Below are 18,200 nucleotides of genomic sequence, written 5' to 3' on the forward strand. Positions count from 1 at the left end.
AGGAACACGGAACGCGAGGAAAAGTGACTTTGTGCATTGGCAGTGATACAAGGCACCGAGCCGGCTGGACGAGCACGTAACAAGCATGCCTTGAAAGAGCAAACCAACCTCGAGGCCCAGCCGCGTGAGGTCATCGGCGTGCAGCGCCAGCAGCCGATTACCATCGATGCGATGCGCCTTGAAGGAGCGCTTGAGCTCGGACATGTGCACAGACTCGAGCCATCGACCCACGTCCCGCGTTGACCACTGTGATATATGTCATGAAAGGAGGGACAAGCATGCGAGTAAGGCATCGGCTTTGAGATCGTGCAAGCACGTTGACAGAGATATGGGTGCGCCGGCGCTGCCGCTTACGGTGACATGGGGTGTTTGCTATGATGGCAGACGAGATATAATTCAAGGGCCACATGGAAGCGGTCAGGGTGAGGCTGGGTTTGCATACGAGTGCCACTGGTGGGCATGCCGAGCATGAGCAAGGCTGAGGGGCACACACACCTTGTCTTGGGTGGAGATGCTTGCGGCTGAAGGCTGCGAGTAGCAAAGCGCATGCAGCCATGGAGGCGTGGTGAGATGAGCAGCAATGTGTGGTGCAATGTGCACCACAAACAACATCAAGCTAGATCATGGCATGTGTGTTACCTTGGCGGCGCCGGTGCGAGCCTCGGGACTCTCGGGACGCGGCGGGGCAATGACGGCTGGCGAGGAATGGCGCGCTCGCCACCGCCGAAACATGGCGGTGGACGGACAGCCCGAGAGCAGGGTGAGGACACCTAAGATGGGCCGCTGGGGTCCTGATTTTGACAAGGAAGGAAGTGTGCGGCGAGAAGAGGGCCGGCAGCTGGCGAAAGAGCAGATCAGCCAGCTGAAGAGGTGACTGCGCGGAGGGGACCATCGACTTGTGCGGGCTGTGCGAGGCGCTGCGGATGGCGGGGTGAATGATAGGTTTGTGTGTGTGTGTGTCTGCGTGTGTCAGCAATCTGGGTGCTTGAATGATTCGGTGCAAACCGAGAGAGGAGTGCTGGGGTGGCGAATGCTCTGGCTGGTAGGGAGGATGAATGACTCAAGGGCTGAGATCCGTGCACGGCTGGAAAGATAAAAGGTATCGGGAAGGGCTGCTCGTTTGGAGCTGAATGGCAGCCCGCTCTGGGCTATATGGCTGATGGGGCACACCAAGGTCGTGGTGGCTGCGGGAAGTGGTGAAGCTTCCTCCGAGCAAGGATGGACGGGGGGGAGGTAAGGATTGGGCACTCGCTTTCCGTTTCCATGAACGATGACCCTTGTGAGGGGGACAGTAGGCTGTGTGGCCTTGACACGGGATTGCCGCGCAACGGGCGCCGTTGGTAGGCAAGCGTTGCGTGAGTCAGGGATTCGGGAGGGACGGAGAGGTGCGCTGGGTTGATGGGACAATACAAAAAAAGGCTTAGTTGAGCTTGGGGCAAGAACATGGGCAAAGCACGACTCCGACCACAGTTGCTGTTCAGCAATCGTCGGGTCGCTCCACCCGAGGGAACGGCACAGCCCCCCGTTTCCTGTTTCCTGTTGTGGGGAGTGGGCTATGGTTGCGCTTGCATCTCTTGATGTGTCGTGAGTGGTTCAGGTGATGATGATGCCCGCCAGCGCCAGGCACGACCAGGCGCCACTGCATGCAGGCAAGCAAATGAAAGCCGTTGTAGACAGGTGTTGAGAAGATCTGTTGTATTTGGTTGTTGTTAACACCTGTTGTTGAATTGTCAATTCAGTTGGGGGCGCCAAACGAGTCACTCAACAGCAAACCACGATCTTTCTAAGTTCCTTCACAAACCAAAATAGATCGTGGCATGTGTACTGCAATAAGTCGTATTTTTGCTTCATCAGCTCTTTCATCTTGCTCTTTTAAAAAATCATGACAGCAGTTTCAAACCGACAAACGTAGCGTCAACGTCGTCGCCCTCTCTCTCTGTGACGAGCGCGCGCAACCTGGACGGAGCTCATTTTTGGGCTGTCGAGTCAGGAGCGGCACTATACCGGCCATGGCAGGGGTGGAAGGGGTGGCATCATCATCATCGGTAGCAAGACCGGGCAGTGGCCATGAACGTGGCAGCTTGCGCGTCATGCACCCGGGTGACGAGATAGCCTCGTCCCTGTAAGTTGATGGATGGACGGCAGTGCTGGCATGCTTTCGATGGCAACGCAAGCGCTAGAGCGGGCATGCCGGCCGATGCGCGTCAGAATACCCTTGTATTGAAGCCACTTAACTCACCTGGCGCCCCTTACATGACCTTGCGTAGGGCGGGTGCTGCCGCGGTCGAGCCGCTGGATCCCCGCGACCCCTTGAACCGAATTCGCGAGCTGGTTCGTCTTGCAAGCAGCCGGAAGAAGAAAAAAAAAGTCGTCAACCCGTGGAACCTCACTCGTGCGCTCTGGTTTACCCCTGTCCTAGGAGCCGCAATATCGACAGCTGGTCATCGACCTCACGTCCTCCGTGGGAGCGGTAAGCTGCAACCGCTCACTTCACGTCTCCCATGCGGGAGATGGAAAAGAAGAATGCTCAACGCAGACCTGCACCTCCTCACGCGGGTTTCTTAAATGACGATTCGCTTGCAGTATGCGCAAGCCATCAAGAATCCCAGTGCAGCTTTGCGCATGGATCATTTCCTGCACAATGACGGGCGCATCCAAGGCAATCTCCTCAAGATTTGTATGCATGGCATCATTTACCCCAAGCCTCTCTGGGGTGCAGGCCACAAGGCCGCCAGTAAAGCCTTTATCGCGGTTCTCAAAACTGTACCTGCTCTTGCAGAACCTTTGTCTGAACCAAACCCATGCAAGGTCTGTGATGGGGCTGCTCTGCAACAGCCCAAGTTCACTTTGGCTCGCTCATCTCAGTCTCTCTCACCTTGTTGGAGCTTAGGCGTGTGCATCGCTGATGCTCCAAAAGTATGAAGTCCTGTCCCCGGTCTTCGCCGCCATTGAAGACTCGAGGGCCTATTCACCCAAGGCCTTTTTAAAACAGCAAACTGCCCGTGAAATGATCCTGCACTGGCTCGTCGAAGGTACCTCTTCCCGTCCGTTTGGCTGACTGCTTGACCTTCCCACGCCGACCTAGCAAGGGACGATCAACGGTGCTTGGCCTCACCTCCGCCCTGCTGGATGGCCCACAGTTGTTTTTTCCATGGCGGCGCACCGTCATGCCTTGGCACGAGTCACCGACCAGCCACCGACAGCCGCCCCGATTGACATGCCCGCTGTAGCTGAAATGCGCGACACGAGACTTCAGCCCCAACTCTCAGACGAACCCCTTTTCAATCGGCGTCGCGAGGACACCTTGCTGCCCGGCCAACCGCAACTACTCAAGCTCAAGAAGAAAGACAAGGGACGGAAGGCAAAGCGTTCTTCGGCCCCGCACCGCAAGCCAAAGGCTGACAGCGCCACCGCTAGTCCCTCCAGCCCAGCGCTGATTCATACCCCATTGTCTGAGCCTCAACCCGCAGCCTCAGCAACCACGCCTGCTTCAGAGGTGACCACAGTGGTGGCACCTGAGCAGACCTCATTGTTCTCATGCCCCGACAGCACAGCAATGCCCACCGACGTGACAACCGATGAGAACTCGACAGCCGATGAGAACTTGACGGCAACCGAACCCAGTGTTGGCCATGTCGCCGCAGTCTCCGATTCAATTGTCCCGGCAGCCGCCGAGCTCCTCATGGATAACGTTCACAGTCTCAGTGCAGCACGAGATGATTCAGAGGTCGATCGAGATTCGCTGTGCCCGCCGTGCTCATTAATGTCGGCAGGACCCCCTGACAACATGGTTGCGTCTGATGCCATGGAACAAACCACACCTCGAGATGAGGCTCAGACTGTGGCTTCCGCTGAGGAGCCTGCCGAAACTTCCGAACATGCTCCCGAGGCTCTTGAAGGCCCTGAAGTACCGTACGAAGAGGAGCCCGTCGTAGCTTCCGAGGATCTTGCCAGCGCCGACACTTCTGTCCTGGAAGACAACAAAGTCGTTTCCGGTGCGCTCATTGACGAAGCTTTGACAGCCACCGAGCAAGACTCTGAAGTATTGGCACCGGAGGAGAAGTCGGATGCTCTATCAACTGCATTTGTTGCCATCACCAGCGAAGACCTGGAGCGCTTGACTGCTCGACAGCGGGAGGTCCAACAATGGGTTGAACAAAAAAACTTGGAGGTCAAGGTGAGATCGTTTACCCATTTGCCGTCCCTTTCTACGAAGGCTCGTGCACCCGACTACAACCTCACCTGCCCTGGACTCACACGCGCTTTGTTTGCTCGCTGGCTGCGCTGTTATACCCATGTTTAGACGATTGTCGTTGTCGAGAACCAGCGGCGTCGTCCTTTATGCACCGTTTACAGCTCGAAGCATCTTGTTTTTCACGATCCGCCACCGTTTGCAACGATCCAAGGTTTATTTTGTGGTCAATCCCTTTCTGAGGTCTGTCTTGAAACAATTGTTGTTTGTTGCACGCGACAAGAGATGCTATCGTTGAGCTTGAAGTCGTCAGCGTTGGTGTGACCCACCCTCATTTCGCGATTCGCTTGGGTGTGTGAAAGGTGGCGCCTGACTTGCACTATGAGTGGTGCGATGACTGGAAGGTGGACTATACACATGCTGCCGTCGATGATGAGGTTGGTACGAATAGTATGGCCGTGATTATTTAGACCGACCTCATCGCTCCCCCGGAACTGTGCAGGGCTGGCAATACAGCTACTCTTTCCGCGGGGACTTTGTCGATCAACGCACATACATGCGTTTTGTCCGCACCCGCCGCTGGAAGCGCCAGTGTGCGCGCACAGGCAAGGCTTCCTGTCCAACCGCTCCAGGCTGGCACCGAGCTTGTTCCATTTGTTTTTGTTTTGCTTTGTTTCGTTTTGTTTTTATTTGTTTTTTGTTTTCGTCACGATTATTGAACGACGGGCACTCCTTTGCTTACAAGATGCATCACCCCTTTGGGCGCCAAATTTGACTCAAAAATAGGCGAGGGGGAGATGGCTATGCGCTCGCATAGCCTGTCTCGGACATTGTTCACCACTCACGTCGTGGAAACCTTGACTGATGCGTTCAACTCTGTATTCCAATATCTGCTGGATCTGCCAGCCACACTCGAGAAGTACGAGCTCTATAACCCTCGCCACGGCACCTATCTTAACGGCCAGGCTGTCATGGATGCTGGCGTGGCTGATGCTATGACTCCGGCACATTTGGATGCGGAACTACTGGCCTTCTTACATGAAAACAACGACTCAAACTCAGAGCCAAATTCAGAGCCTTCAGGTAGGCAGCGGCGCCACGCTTCTTGCCTGTGCATGAATGAGTGATGATGACTTGTAAAATGGCGCGCCACTCCTAGTCCATCGCACCGTGTCCTTTGGCGTGGATGACCATGAGAACGAGGCAGAGGACGAGATGTTTTGCGACATTGACATCGACGTACTGTGTAAATGGGCCGACGCTCAAGTGCCCCACCTAGCCAAGTCGCTGCTCCATGTCAAGGTATTCGGGCCCGTAGCCCTGTCGCAACCGTTGCCAGGCCGCCAGCGGTTGCTCATGGGGCGTCAATGTAATTTGTGCAGGACGAAAAGCAGCTCGATTTTGAGGCAGTGAATCAACTGTTGGAAGCCCAAGACCGACGCTGCGCTGCCTGTCGCAACGACATTGTGGCCACCGACAATGATTGGCAGCAATCTGCCCAAGTGTGCTTTTTTACTGGGCGCATTTATTGTCATGTGTGCCAGCGTGGCAACCGGGAGGTAAATTGGCTGACACCAACCCAGCTTGCAATCAGACTTGCCAACGCCCCATCGTTATTTTGCCAAGCCATCCACTCACAAAGTTGCTGGCGTGCCTTGCCGATATCGTCTCCACCTTCAAGATCATTCCGGCACGTGCGATCAATCTCTGTGACTTCACTTCGTTACCCGTGTCCGACAAAGCTGCTGCCGCTCTGGGCTTGCTCCAAATGGTTTGTGCTCTTCCTCGCTGATATGGGAAGATTCTGGGTTTATGACTCTCTTTTTTTTTTTTTTTTTTTTTGCTGAAGGAGGCTGCTGACATCATTGTGGGCTTGGTTTTCTTCACAGAAAAAGTTCTACGACGTAGATGACATCAACAAATCGCCTGGTCTGAAAGAACTCAACTCTGTGCAGGTCGGGGTCGCGTCTATTCTGCTTTGTGTCTAGTTTGTTGCTTTTAGGTTTATTTTTGGGTTTCGTTTGGAATTTTTTTGGCTTTTTGCTCAGCGTCGTCCGCATGTGGTCTTTGATGGTATCATATAGTTGCCAGAGTGGATTCTTCAACAATTGGCCCAATCCAAAGAAAAGATGCTGCCAGCCTTGGAAGAATGTGTACGCCTACGCAAACAGCTCTACGACCTTCTTGACCAGGTGAGCACGCAACTCGGAAATGAAACAGCCGACGCACTTGTTTCTCTAAGGTTTTGTAGGCGCATTTGGGTAGCTGCCCAAAAGCATGGTCTCAGTTGAGGTTGATTGGTGTGTCGATGGCTGCACCGATTCAAAACAGCTCATCTCCTACTCCCAACAGGCAAAATCAAAGGGGCAACTGATCAAGGCGCAAGACGAACTCGCGCATGACCGTGCTTTTTATGGCCATGAGTACCTCTTTGACCTTGAAAAAAAGCCTAGTTGCTTTACTTTGAGCGATTTTGCGGAGCTTGGCAAGGCCCAGTCAGCCCAACACAGCAATCTCATGCATTTGTTGCGGAGTGCAAATGCCAAGGTAAACACAGTCTATGCAGACTCTGGCTTTTGTTTGCATGCTTGTTTTACGCTTCTCATCTTCGTTTTCAACCCTTTTGCGCTTGTTTTGAACGGCAGATCCAGGCTTGGATGCCCTCTCCGTGAGTGAGTTGACCAATCATGGGAGCCTCGAGTTGTCACGGATGAATTGTTGCGCTGCGCGCACTGGCTCTTTTACCTTGTTGTTGGTAGCATGTTAATCAATCGAGTTTTTCTTCATGTGTTTCCAGGCCTCAAAGCCTGGGCCTTCAGCTTGATGACGCCTGATTTGGCAATATGTTTCACTGATAGCGTCGTCGCGTCCATACCCAGGGCTTTGGCATCTAGCACTAGGGGGCTGCGCGTGCTCAAAGTTCCTGGTGCTTGAGATTTGACGGTTATAGATATATACTGCTCGTTGTCCACATGAACCTCAACGGGCAAACCATCGGTGTCCACGCGCACAATGAGGGCGTCGTCGCTTTTTTGCACGCGATGGGACCAGGCTGTCGGAGTGTGCCCCGGACTGTCCGATGCGCTTTCGATAGGGCTGCCAACCGGGGCGGACACGGGTGTGGCTTCGTCGCGGCCGCTGTCAGACGTCATACCCAAATCTGCGGTGGTGGATGCTGCTGCCGTAGTCGCGGCAGTCATGGCTGGCTTATTATGAGACGCGCCGCCTGTGGCAGCGGCAGCAATGACGTCACTGGCCATTGGCTCGTCTCTTGGGCTGTTCACCTGATTTTTCGCAGGAACCATCTGGGCCTGTGCCTGAGTGGCCTCGAACTTTTCAATCTCACGTCGAATTCGCTCTTCTTCAATCTGTTCTCACAACCATCATAAAAGCAGGCATTATTTCAAGAAAGTGAGGCCCAGGCCGTCTGTTGTATGAATACGCGCGCACTGGCCCATGCGATCGTTTGAGGGTAGGGCAAGAAGCCATGGGAGCGGGAATGACGGCTTGATTGGCGATGGATTTGTGGGACACGACATATGGTACCTGTTGATCCAACTCAAACGCTGTGCCGGCCGAAGCTTCGGCCTCTGCGCGTTCATCAGCATCATAGAACCAATGCGTGGCAGCAAACCTTGGCACGTTTGTTGGTAGCACCTCATGAGGTACGCGGCGGTCCGAAAAAAATATGACCATGGTGTTGGCTCGAGGAGGGATGGTGACGGCCTGCTCCACACTACCAGAGGGAGTGGGAGATGCCGAGGCTTCCGTCTCATCGTCACTATCTGCGGGGGCTGCAGCGTGTTGATGTTCGTCCGGGGTCACAAAGAGGCGCACTTCACCACCATCCCCGGGTTGCCACTCTTCGTTGAGATAAAAGAGGACGGTAAGCTTGCGGCCATTACGGTGCGGGTTGTCGCAGTGGCGAATGTAGCGGGTGCTGTTGCCGGGATAGCAAGTAATCATGGCTTCGGAACGCGACTCGATTCGCTGAAGCTCGGGTACGAACGCGGCAATGAGCTGCACGAGCGTGTTCATGCGACTGGTGAAGGCGCGGAGACCGGATCCCTGCCAGCAGCGTGGTTGACTACGGTCGGCTTGAGCGCTTTCTGTTGTGGGCGTGGGATCGGAAGCCGTCTCTTCTGTGATGGCGAGTTCAGCGCGCCCAGAACTTGAATCGTGACAGGGATCCTGATTGAACCATCCAACCTAAAAGCGTGCCGCAGTTCAAGCGAAGGAAGCAGGGGCAATTAGTCCTGAGCATTCCTTCGGGCCATGATGGCATGCCACACGGCAGTGCGTCACGTGTGTGGTAGAATTTTTGTCGGCTTGCAGGGCTAATCACAAACCTGATCACCGCGAACATGCCCGAGGACATATTTGGTGTTTGCACCCGCTCGTCCACCTGCCAGCTGCCCCGGCTTGAGGTTGCCGTCACGGTGAGCAGATTTGACCTGCGGCCACGTGACCGAGGGAGCGTTAATGCGAATGAGCACCAGATGTACACCAGGGAAAAGGAAAGTGCTCAACCGACTGCACACCTCGTGAATGAATTGGCGCAGCACATGATCATCAAGGACGCGGTCAACAACAACGTAGTGCTGGCGTTGGAGCGTCAGCGCTAGGCCGTGGGCGTATTCCGCTACGTCAGGAGCTTCTGTCAGGAGCTGGGAGACGTGGGCGTAGCGAGGACTAGTCGGCAACAAAGGCAAAATTTAAAAAAAAAAAAAAAAAAGTTGTTTGTGTGGTGGATGGTGCGTGTGCCAACTAGCGGGATGAGGGGCCGGGAGCTCAGTGGGGGAAGTGCGCACACACTTGGTACTGTCCAAGGCCAGGTCGTGTTGCCAGTGGGGCTGCTGCTTTGCTGCAGCGGCAGCAGCGGCAGCAGAGGAGGCCACGGGTGCTGGCTGAGTGCCTTGAAAGGCTTGTGCAATTTCAGTCAGCGCTGCAGCCATTTCTTCAACACAGCCCAGTTGTTGCCCCAGCTCCACGCACTGCAAGCCCCGACGCGAGCCAATTCGCACCGGGGGTGAGCACGCGATAGGTTTTCCATCGTGTTGTCTGGGAGCCCTAATCGAGAGGATTTTTGCAGCCATGGACATGAACGTACTCGCTTTAACGCAGTATCCGGTGTTGATGATTTCGGCTGTGTCAGCGCCCTCTCGACCCCATCGAGTGCTTTTTTAAGCGCCTTGCGGTGTCGCTGGACCGATCAAGAGGTAGATCCAACGATGAGCCAAACACTCACTGCCACGCACGCACACGCACACACACACACACATATGTACACCACATGCATGCCAATCCCTCATCCAGGAGTGCGATCGTGACGGCCCAGCCCACCCTGACCTCGCCCCCAAGACCCACCTGACCACACGCCTTGATCAAGGCACTCCGTGCCTCGCGCCCCTCGCCCATTCTCCTTGCCAGCAGCCGAGAGAGAGAGAGAGAGAGAGAGAGAGAGAGAGAGAGAGAGAGAGAGAGAGAGAGAGACAGCGAGAGAGAAGAAAGAGAATAATGTCAGACCAATACATGTCAGACAAATCTATTGTCAGCATGTACCTGCAATGCATGCCTGCTTGCATACAATGGCTCTTCTTCTCTCTCTGACTCTCTCTCTCTCTCTCTTGTTGCCGATGCTGGTGAATCATGCTGTGACTCTTCTCACAAAACAAACCGAGCAGTGTGCATTGCAAGTGGCACACCCTGACACCCTGTTGCTACTTGTCGCTGTCACCAGATGCCCAGCCGTCCCCGTGCAACGTCGCAAAGAGCCTGGATCTGTTCTTGATAGATTAGCCCTCCTTTTCCATGGCCACTTCCCTCTTCCCTTTCTCCACTTGCCTCTGCCTGTCCAGAACATGAACCATAGAGCAAACGCCACGTCGGCGAGACTTGTCCGAGACCTTGATTAGAGTGTGCGCCCAACCTTGCCTTGCTCGCCAGCCTCTCTCTTCTTCCTGTGCTTCTTCTTTCTCGGCTCCCTTCCTCCGTCTGACCATCCGAGCTGCGACCAAGGTACGCGTCAGATTTGCATGACTTTCAAGTGGCCATGCCTGCACAAGTTGTCCATGTGACAGGCCTTGCACTCAATCCCACTGTACCACTTCACCGACGCGCACAAACACGCCAGAATGGCTTTGCCAAAGCGTCGCCTCTCGACTGTTTCGCAGCTCTTCTCCGCGGCCGACCTCCATGAGGATCAAATTTTAGATTGCAATGCCCTGGCAGCGCTGCTCGTTCAGACAGGCACAGCCAATGCTGCGGTCAGTCCGCTGTACCAACGGCCCCTCTTCATCTGTCGCTACCCAGTTCTCCCAGCTCAACAACTTGCCCTGGTGCACTTGCCGCCCATCCTTTGGACCCATTCCATGGCATGAATTGTAGAATGCAGTCGACTTGGCAGCGGAAATTTTGGCCGACCTCGACGTCACACACCAGGGGCATGTGTCTGCGCGAGACTTTCTGAACAGCGCCGCTCAAAACTTGCCCCACATGGTCTCCGCGGTACGAACGCCCGCCCTCCCAAACACCTTGTCCACCTCGCCACCCCGGGCCCCTCCCCTTCCGCCTGCCTCGATGTAAATCTCAGCATACCTCGCAGCGCTCCTCTCGTCGCAGCTCGGCCACAAGGGGCGAGGCGCGTTCGACCTTTTTGTCAAGAGCCGACAGCGAATCGAGCACTTCTGCTCATGCTCGCCTTTTTAGCCGCCGCTCCAGTCATGGTCTGCTGCCCCCCGCCCCCCAACCGGATGCACCTCCAGAAGTGCACGCCATGGACTTTGATAAGCGACGGGTATGTCTTGAAAACACGCTGGCACCTACCTGCGCACCATCTCTTTTGTTTGCTACTTTATCGCCATCATCCCACGATCTACCTTCGGGATCATCCCGTCTAACCCCGGCATCCCAACTCTTCCACGATCCTAGGCCATGTGGGAGATTTTTCTGCAAGCAGCGCATGAATCTCAGCCCAATCGCATCAGTCGTGCTGACATATATCGCCTCATCAACGACCATAGCCTGCTTGCTGCTTATGGTCTCAGCCCTTCCCAGACCAAGCATTTTGAGTTTGCCCCAATCGCCGTTGATGATATCTTTGCTCAGCTTGGCAAAAGGTGAGCCCTGCAACGAATCGTCATTGCCCTTCCTAACATTGCCCTCACCCGGCCCTTGCTTTCCGCTCCTCGGGACGGTCTGTTGCAGTGAAGAGGCAGATCTCGACTTTGATTGCTTCTGTGCCGCCTTTGCATCCCACTTTACCGTTCACGGCAACGTGGTCTCGCCCGATCTGCTGGTTCGCGCGGAAATTCGAGCCCTTGTCAGCGCCAATTCCTCCCTTCAAGACCAAGTCTTGGACATGCGGAAGGACCTGGAACAGATTGCACATCAGGCTGAAACTCGAGAACTCGCTATTCGAGAGCAAACTGATCACCTCGAGGATACATATTCACAAGATGTCGAGGATTTGCAAAAGGAAAACCAAGTCCTCCGCTCAGAGAATGCGCGTTTGCGCCAGGTCTTAAAGGGTGCTGTTGCTTCCAGTGCCGCTCTTGACCAAGACATGAAGAACTATAATCACCGCCTATCCACCCTGCACGTGAGTCAAGCTTGGTCATCGCCTGATCACCCTTTATTCCATGCTCGTTGTGTTTTTTTTTTTTTTTTTTTTTTTTTTTTTTTTTTTTTTTGCACACGCCAATGGCATTGCGGGGCCATGGCGGCAAACTGAACCCAAACCCCACCTCACTGTTTGAGTCATCCACACAGGATCAATATGTGCACCGGTTGGATCACCCCTTGGCCTCCCCACATGGACACGACGCCTTTGGTCGCCTTCGTGATTGGTGTCGCCGGTCATCCAACCTGTTCCAAGACGGACACTGTGACTCGGCCGCCACACATGAATTGCTGGATGAGTTGGATGCCATTGAGCAAGACATTGGGCGTTGCCAATATGCCGGCTCGCCAGTCTTTGAGCGACAGAACAGTGGTCGCTTGCCCAGTATCAGCGAAGGTCGGGTTTCAGAGGCCCTTCCCGACCAGCTGGAGCGACTGGCTCACGACTACCGTGAACTGCAGGCTTGCAGCGAGCGCGACTTGCGTGACCTCTCTGCTCGCTATTCTATGGAGCTTCAGGAATTGCGCCACGAGCGCGACATGCTTCAAGAGCAACTTGCTGACCTCAATGGTGAGACCATGCCGGCTGTGGCCCCGAGCACTGAGACTGATATGTTGGCCGCCGCGCAAGCGAATCTGGATGCTGTCATATTGGAACGGGACAAGGCCCAGGGTGACCTCCACGATGCCCAGCAACAAATATGTGACTTAGAAGAGCAGCTGAGGAGCTTACAGGCCGTACACCAGCAGGTCTTGGCTGACCATACAGAAGAGGATCGCGCTGCGTTGGAGCAAGTCGAGCAGCTTGAAGCTCTTTTGCAACAGGCACGCCGCGAGCTGCGCGAAAATCAGGAAGCTCACCGCCGGGAGATCGATATGTTAAAATTGGCACATGAGCACGCCCGTCGTCAATTAACCGATGAGTGGAGCCGCCGTATTCGAGAACTTGAAACGCAGCGTGCTCAGCAGCAACGGCTCGCGCAAAGTCGCCCATCCTCGGCCGCAACGAACTTGACCGCCAGCTCCTCATCGACTGGTGTGTATGGCCAGGTTATTATCCTCCAGAAGGCTCGCGTCAACCTTAACGCCCTCTCCACCGTGGCCGCCCAACTGCAAGCCGATGTGCTGGACTGGCAGTCAACAACCCGTGAACTGATGGAACAAGCCATACAGAAGCTGGAGCATCGGGCGGCACTCGCACGTTCCACAGACGCGAGTGCCTTGGTCTGGCCGGCGTATGGTTTGGACTTGCTGGCGGAGCTGCAGCGCGAGCGCGAAGCACGATATCGCTTGGAACGACAACTGACGCAATTAGATACGGAGCATCGGCCAAGGAAGAATTTGACTGCGACCTTCACTGACCCCGTACCAAAACGCGCCGAGCCATTTGACGACTCTGCAACCCAGGCTGTGCGCATGAAGTCAGAAGATGGCAACCTCAATATCAATTTAGAGCAGAAAGATCTGGCTCTGGAGCTTCAACGAGACATTGAGCGGCATGCTACGCGGGAAGGCGAGCTGCTCCATCAATTGGCGAATGCAGACGATGCGCTGTCAACAGCGATTGCTTCTCAACCTGGCACGTCTCGTGCACCATCTATGACATCCGTGCCCAGCCTTAGCCAGCTTTCCTCGGCTCGCCCATCGCTCTCAGAAGCAATCGTCAACTCTGAGAGTAGAGGTGCCCTTACACAGCGGCTTTCACGCAGCTCCATGGCGCAGCAAGGCGAGCACATCATTGAGCTTTATAACCAGCTCAGAGAATCTCAAGGAGAAGTACAAGCCTTGCGTGCCGCACTGCAACGCATGGAACAAATGGGTTCGCAGAAGCAGCTGCACCAACAACAACATTCTCCTTCGCGGCAGCGTACAGGCAGCCTTCAGAAACACCAGGGCTCTGCACAGGACATCCCAAACGCTGTGGCTCGTGTTGGCGAACAAGTGCCACAAGCCTCAAGGAGTGAGTGGACGACCGTGGTGACACCCACAGAGTGGTATGTTCCTCAAAAAACGTGTGCAAAGGGCATCATAACTAGTCATGGTAGTTCAGCAGCAACGATTCGCCTTCCCTCCAGGGCGCTGGCCTCTGCTCAGGAAGGAGAAGTTGAGATCCAGCCCACGGACGCCCATAGTCAGCGTGCTACGTCGCCATTGAACGACAGACCCCGGGTGCCTGGAGCTCGATCCCACCCAAGAGACAAGACCACAGCAAAGCCTAGTCAATTCAACACGTCGGATTCTTACGTTGAGCCGGAATGGTCATCCACTTTGCTTCGTTCTGACAAGCGGCGTCTTCTTGACTTGATTGCGGAGCTGCGCGCTGAGCTTCACGACGCACGCACACGCGCACTGCACGAGCAACAGCGTGCCGTGCGGCTTGAAGATGCAATGGACCGACAACACCGACGTCGGACGTCAAAAGAGGCTCGAGAACAAGGCACATTGCCTCACTTTCTGCAAGTCAACAGCAGTTCTAGGCCTCTCGACTGGTATGCTCTGCCACCAGGCTCGAGCCAGCGCTTCCAGAGTCCCGTCCGAAAGCGCAGCGTCAGCAGTGACAGACTCAAGGCACCCGGACAGCCCGTTAGGTCGCTCGCTGAACGCTCCTCAGCCGCCAATATCTACGGAGCCTGTCATTCAGTCGGCAATGTACACAGGCAACCCGATGCCATTGGCAAGTCATCACAATACGAGCACGCATTTGATGCTTCCACGCCTCGACGTGCTCACACCTTGTCTCGTCTTCACAAGGGGGAGTTGCTCACCGCAGAGCAGCTTGACTTTGAAGGATGGGATGATGCGTCAGATGGTCATGGGCCAATAGAGTCGCCCGTGTCGCAGACAGCATCTTCATCCGCATCGTTCGTTCCAGGTAGCAGCGAGGGTCTCATGCCACAATATCCAAAGCACACACTTGTGCAGCCTCGTCCCTCAAATACATGTAGATGATCCTCGATACCATCCTATGTGGGAATGTGGGGTGTGTGTGTGTGTGTGTGTGTGCGTGTGTGCGTGTGTGCGTGGGTGTAAATGGTCGTGTGAATTGCGGGGCTGGTCGATGCTAAAACTGACTGATTGGACATGGCGCATTAAAAATTCATTCATCAATTACGCTGGCTCTCTGACTGATACAACCTGTCTGCTTATCCGCTCGTCGGGGGCGCGTGTTCACGCCGCACCCAGATGAGAGGGGAAAAAATTCAGTACATTAAGAACAACAAAGAAAAAAAAGAAAATGTTGACGAGATTGCTTGAGCTTTATTCAGGTACTTTGGAAAGAGAATATACAACACTGCAGAGCCTCGAACAGGCTCGGCAACAAGTACAGTGAATGAAATAGCCTAGGCAAAGCCAAGGTCAGCGCAAGTGCACTTGTGTGTTACCGAATCGCAGGCGTTGTCGAGGGCAATGTAGCAGTCAGTAACACCAGCAGCATTGACCAAGCCATCCACGTGGGCCAATTGGCTGTTGCCAAAGATGTACACAGTATTAAGTTGAGTCAGCGAAGAGAGTGCATCAATCTCGGTCAAAAGTGGGTTGTTGGTGATGAGCAAAAAGTCAACGCTGGTGAGGCCTTCTGTGCCAGCAAAGGTCGTCAATGCATTGTTGGACTGGACCGCCAGCTGGCCCCCGACAGAGGTAAGCCCACCCAGGCCGGTCAAACTCGTCAACATGGCATTGCTTTGAACTGTCATGTCCCCGCCGACGCTGGAGAGCAGGTCCAGACCGCTCAGATTCTTCAGAACAGAGTTGCCGCGGATGGTAAGTCCAAAGTCAACAGTTGTTAAAACGTCAGGCCCGTCCATCGTCTCCAAGTTGGTGCTGCCGCGAATCTCGAGCGATTGAACTTGACCCACGGTCGTCATGGAGGCAAGAGAAGACTCATCCACATCACAGGTATAGCCTGAGTAGCCGTTGGAAAAGGCAACGAAACCATCAATGTGGTAACGGCCGGCAATGGTCGCAGCAGCTTCGCTGAGTTGTGTGCTAGACCGACACAGGACATCACCGGTGTACGTCGGGTTGAGAGTGGTGGTTGAGGTGGTCGACGTGCTGGTCGTTGAGGTCGTCGAGGTTGTTGAGGTCGTTGAGGTCGTTGAAGTGCTCGTGGTAAACTCTGCAAGCCCAATGCTACCGCAGGTACATCCAACGCAGGCAGGATTGTTGGCGATCATGCAAGTTCCGGTAATGACCACACCGTTGAGCGCGGCAATTGACTCAAGATTCTGGTTATTGGTGATCTTCAAGTCGCCATCAATGACCAAACGAGTTGCATCCAAGCCACTCAGATTGGTAAGCCCAGCCATGTCGGAGATGGTGAGAGTTTGAGTGCTGCTGAGCGCTGCGAGGGGCTCAAGACTGGTGATGCTCGGCTGGCCGTTGAGAGTCATGTAGCTCCCGACGTGCTTCAAATCTTGGAAGTACGAAAACACTGTGTCGGTCATTTCGCAGCCTGAAACAAGGCGCACGTAGCTGTCAATCACCTCAACATTCGTAACCAGGTACTGCACGGCGGGATGAGATGCAGGGTCGTTGCAAAATACTGGACCAGCGCGGGCCAACAGACTCGTAGTAGTTGTGCTCGTTGTCGTGGTGGAAGTGGTGCTCGTGGATGTGGTCGTGGTGACGGTTGTGGTGGTGGTAGGATCGGACAAGCCGATGCTGGCGCAGTCACAAGAGCCAACACAAGAAGGAAGAGTAGCAGGATCAATCAAGCATTGACCGTTAACTGTGATACCGTTCAAAGCCGCAAGAGAAGTCAACAATGGAAGGCCACTGATAGTCAAATCTCCAGTCACAGTGAGCATACTTCCGTTGAAGCCGTCCAGTGTCTCAAGGCTGTTCATTGACTCGATGCTGAATGAACCAGCAATGTACTCAAGGCTTTCAAAGCCGCTGAAGTTTGACACAAGGTGGTTACGATCAAAGCTAACGTCACCCAGGACATCTCGAAGGTCGTGGAACTCGGCCAGAAAGCTTGGTGTAGCCTTGCAACCAGAAGTGATTGACAAAAAGCCATCCAGGATGTACATGCCGGGAATAACAGATCGGAGTGCATCTTGATTGGTGGGGTGGTAACAAATGATGTCCAGGTCAACGCGGGTGGACGTTCGGCTGGTAGACGATGTCGAGGAAGTCGAGGAGGTCGAGGAGGTCGAGGAGGTTGATGAGGTTGATGAGGTCGAGGAGGTCGAGGAGGTCGACGTAAACGTAGTAGTGGTGGGCTCAGCAGTGGTCGTGGTGGGCTCAGCAGTGGTAGTGGTGGTGGGCTCAGCAGTAGTGGTAGTGGTGGTAGGCTCAGCAGTAGTGGTGGTGGTAGGCTCAGCAGTAGTAGTGGTGGGCTCAGCAGTGGTGGTCGTGGTGGGCGCCACAGTAGTAGTGGTAGGCTCAGCAGTAGTAGTGGTAGTGGGCGCCACAGTAGTAGTGGTGGGCTCAGCAGTAGTGGTCGTGGTGGGCGCCACAGTAGTAGTGGTAGGCTCAGCAGTGGTGGTCGTGGTGGGCTCAGCAGTGGTGGTCGTGGGCTCAGCAGTGGTAGTGGTGGTGGGCTCAGCAGTAGTGGTAGTGGTGGTAGGCTCAGCAGTAGTGGTGGTGGTAGGCTCAGCAGTGGTGGTGGTGGTGGGCTCAGCAGTGGTGGTCGTGGTGGGCGCCACAGTAGTAGTGGTAGGCTCAGCAGTAGTGTGGTAGTGGGCGCACAGTAGTAGTGGTGCTCAGCAGTGGTGGTCGTGGTGGGCGCCACAGTAGTAGTGGTGGGCTCAGCAGTAGTGGTCGTGGGCTCAGCAGTCGTAGTGGTGGTGGGCGCCACAGTAGTAGTGGTGGGCTCAGCAGTAGTGGTGGTGGGCTCAGCAGTGGTGGTCGTGGTGGGCGCCACAGTAGTAGTGGTGGGCTCAGCAGTAGTGGTGGTGGGCTCAGCAGTCGTGGTGGTGGTGGGCTCAGCAGTAGTGGTCGTGGTGGGCTCAGCAGTAGTAGTGGTGGTGGGCGCCACAGTAGTAGTGGTAGGCTCAGCAGTGGTGGTCGTGGTGGGCTCAGCAGTGGTGGTCGTGGGCTCAGCAGTGGTAGTCGTGGTGGGCGCCACAGTAGTAGTGGTAGGCTCAGCAGTGGTGGTGGTGGTAGGCTCAGCAGTGGTGGTGGTGGTAGGCTCAGCAGTGGTGGTCGTGGTGGGCTCAGCAGTGGTGGTCGTGGTGGGCGCCACAGTAGTAGTGGTGGGCTCAGCAGTAGTAGTGGTAGGCTCAGCAGTGGTGGTCGTAGTGGGCTCAGCAGTAGTGGTGGTGGGCTCAGCAGTCGTAGTGGTGGTGGGCGCCACAGTAGTAGTGGTGGGCTCACCAGTGGTGGTGGTAGTGGGAGCCACAGTAGTAGTGGTGGGCTCAGCAGTAGTAGTGATGGTAGGGTC

At 55.0% G+C, this 18,200-nt stretch overlaps 5 protein-coding genes across 5 annotated transcripts in view; 2 read left to right on the forward strand and 3 right to left on the reverse strand.

Annotated features, from left to right (window-relative positions):
* MONBRDRAFT_10594 (uncharacterized protein) overlaps positions 1–732 on the reverse strand; it is a gene marked incomplete at both ends in the record, with an annotated part of 4,719 nt that extends 3,987 nt beyond the window's left edge. Inside the window, 2 exons of the mRNA XM_001748359.1 lie at positions 109–246; positions 640–732. Of these exons, the coding sequence (XP_001748411.1) occupies positions 109–246; positions 640–732 (231 nt within the window). The remainder of the gene's footprint in view (positions 1–108; positions 247–639) is intronic.
* A 1,358-nt stretch (positions 733–2,090) lies between these two features.
* Positions 2,091–6,982, forward strand: MONBRDRAFT_33657 (uncharacterized protein; the record flags this gene model as incomplete). Its single annotated transcript, XM_001748287.1, has 15 exons — positions 2,091–2,122; positions 2,268–2,331; positions 2,420–2,470; positions 2,584–2,808; positions 2,891–3,032; positions 3,141–4,177; positions 4,555–4,633; positions 4,979–5,275; positions 5,352–5,494; positions 5,575–5,751; positions 5,874–5,963; positions 6,082–6,147; positions 6,277–6,384; positions 6,545–6,739; positions 6,838–6,982. The coding sequence occupies 15 exons, from the start codon at positions 2,091–2,093 to the stop codon at positions 6,862–6,864; spliced, it is 2,733 nt and encodes a 910-aa protein (XP_001748339.1). The 3' UTR covers positions 6,865–6,982.
* Positions 6,976–9,843, reverse strand: MONBRDRAFT_27914 (uncharacterized protein; the record flags this gene model as incomplete). The annotated part of the gene is made up of 7 exons (XM_001748360.1): positions 6,976–7,560; positions 7,739–8,401; positions 8,542–8,646; positions 8,734–8,884; positions 9,008–9,186; positions 9,303–9,395; positions 9,586–9,843. The coding sequence occupies 7 exons, from the start codon at positions 9,841–9,843 to the stop codon at positions 6,976–6,978; spliced, it is 2,034 nt and encodes a 677-aa protein (XP_001748412.1).
* Positions 9,844–10,326: 483 nt separating this feature from the next.
* Positions 10,327–14,761, forward strand: MONBRDRAFT_27915 (uncharacterized protein; the record flags this gene model as incomplete). The annotated part of the gene is made up of 6 exons (XM_001748288.1): positions 10,327–10,458; positions 10,580–10,699; positions 10,785–10,988; positions 11,123–11,310; positions 11,399–11,792; positions 11,963–14,761. 6 exons carry the CDS (start codon positions 10,327–10,329, stop codon positions 14,759–14,761), a joined length of 3,837 nt encoding a protein of 1,278 aa, XP_001748340.1.
* A 392-nt stretch (positions 14,762–15,153) lies between these two features.
* Positions 15,154–18,200, reverse strand: part of MONBRDRAFT_27916 (uncharacterized protein) — a gene marked incomplete at both ends in the record, with an annotated part of 7,545 nt that continues 4,498 nt past the window's right edge. The window contains 2 exons of the mRNA XM_001748361.1: positions 15,154–17,478; positions 17,550–18,173. Of these exons, the coding sequence (XP_001748413.1) occupies positions 15,154–17,478; positions 17,550–18,173 (2,949 nt within the window). The remainder of the gene's footprint in view (positions 17,479–17,549; positions 18,174–18,200) is intronic.

Source organism: Monosiga brevicollis, genomic scaffold, assembly GCF_000002865.3.
Source record: "Monosiga brevicollis MX1 MONBRscaffold_22 genomic scaffold, whole genome shotgun sequence".
In the NCBI taxonomy this organism is placed as follows: Eukaryota; class Choanoflagellata; order Craspedida; family Salpingoecidae; genus Monosiga; species Monosiga brevicollis.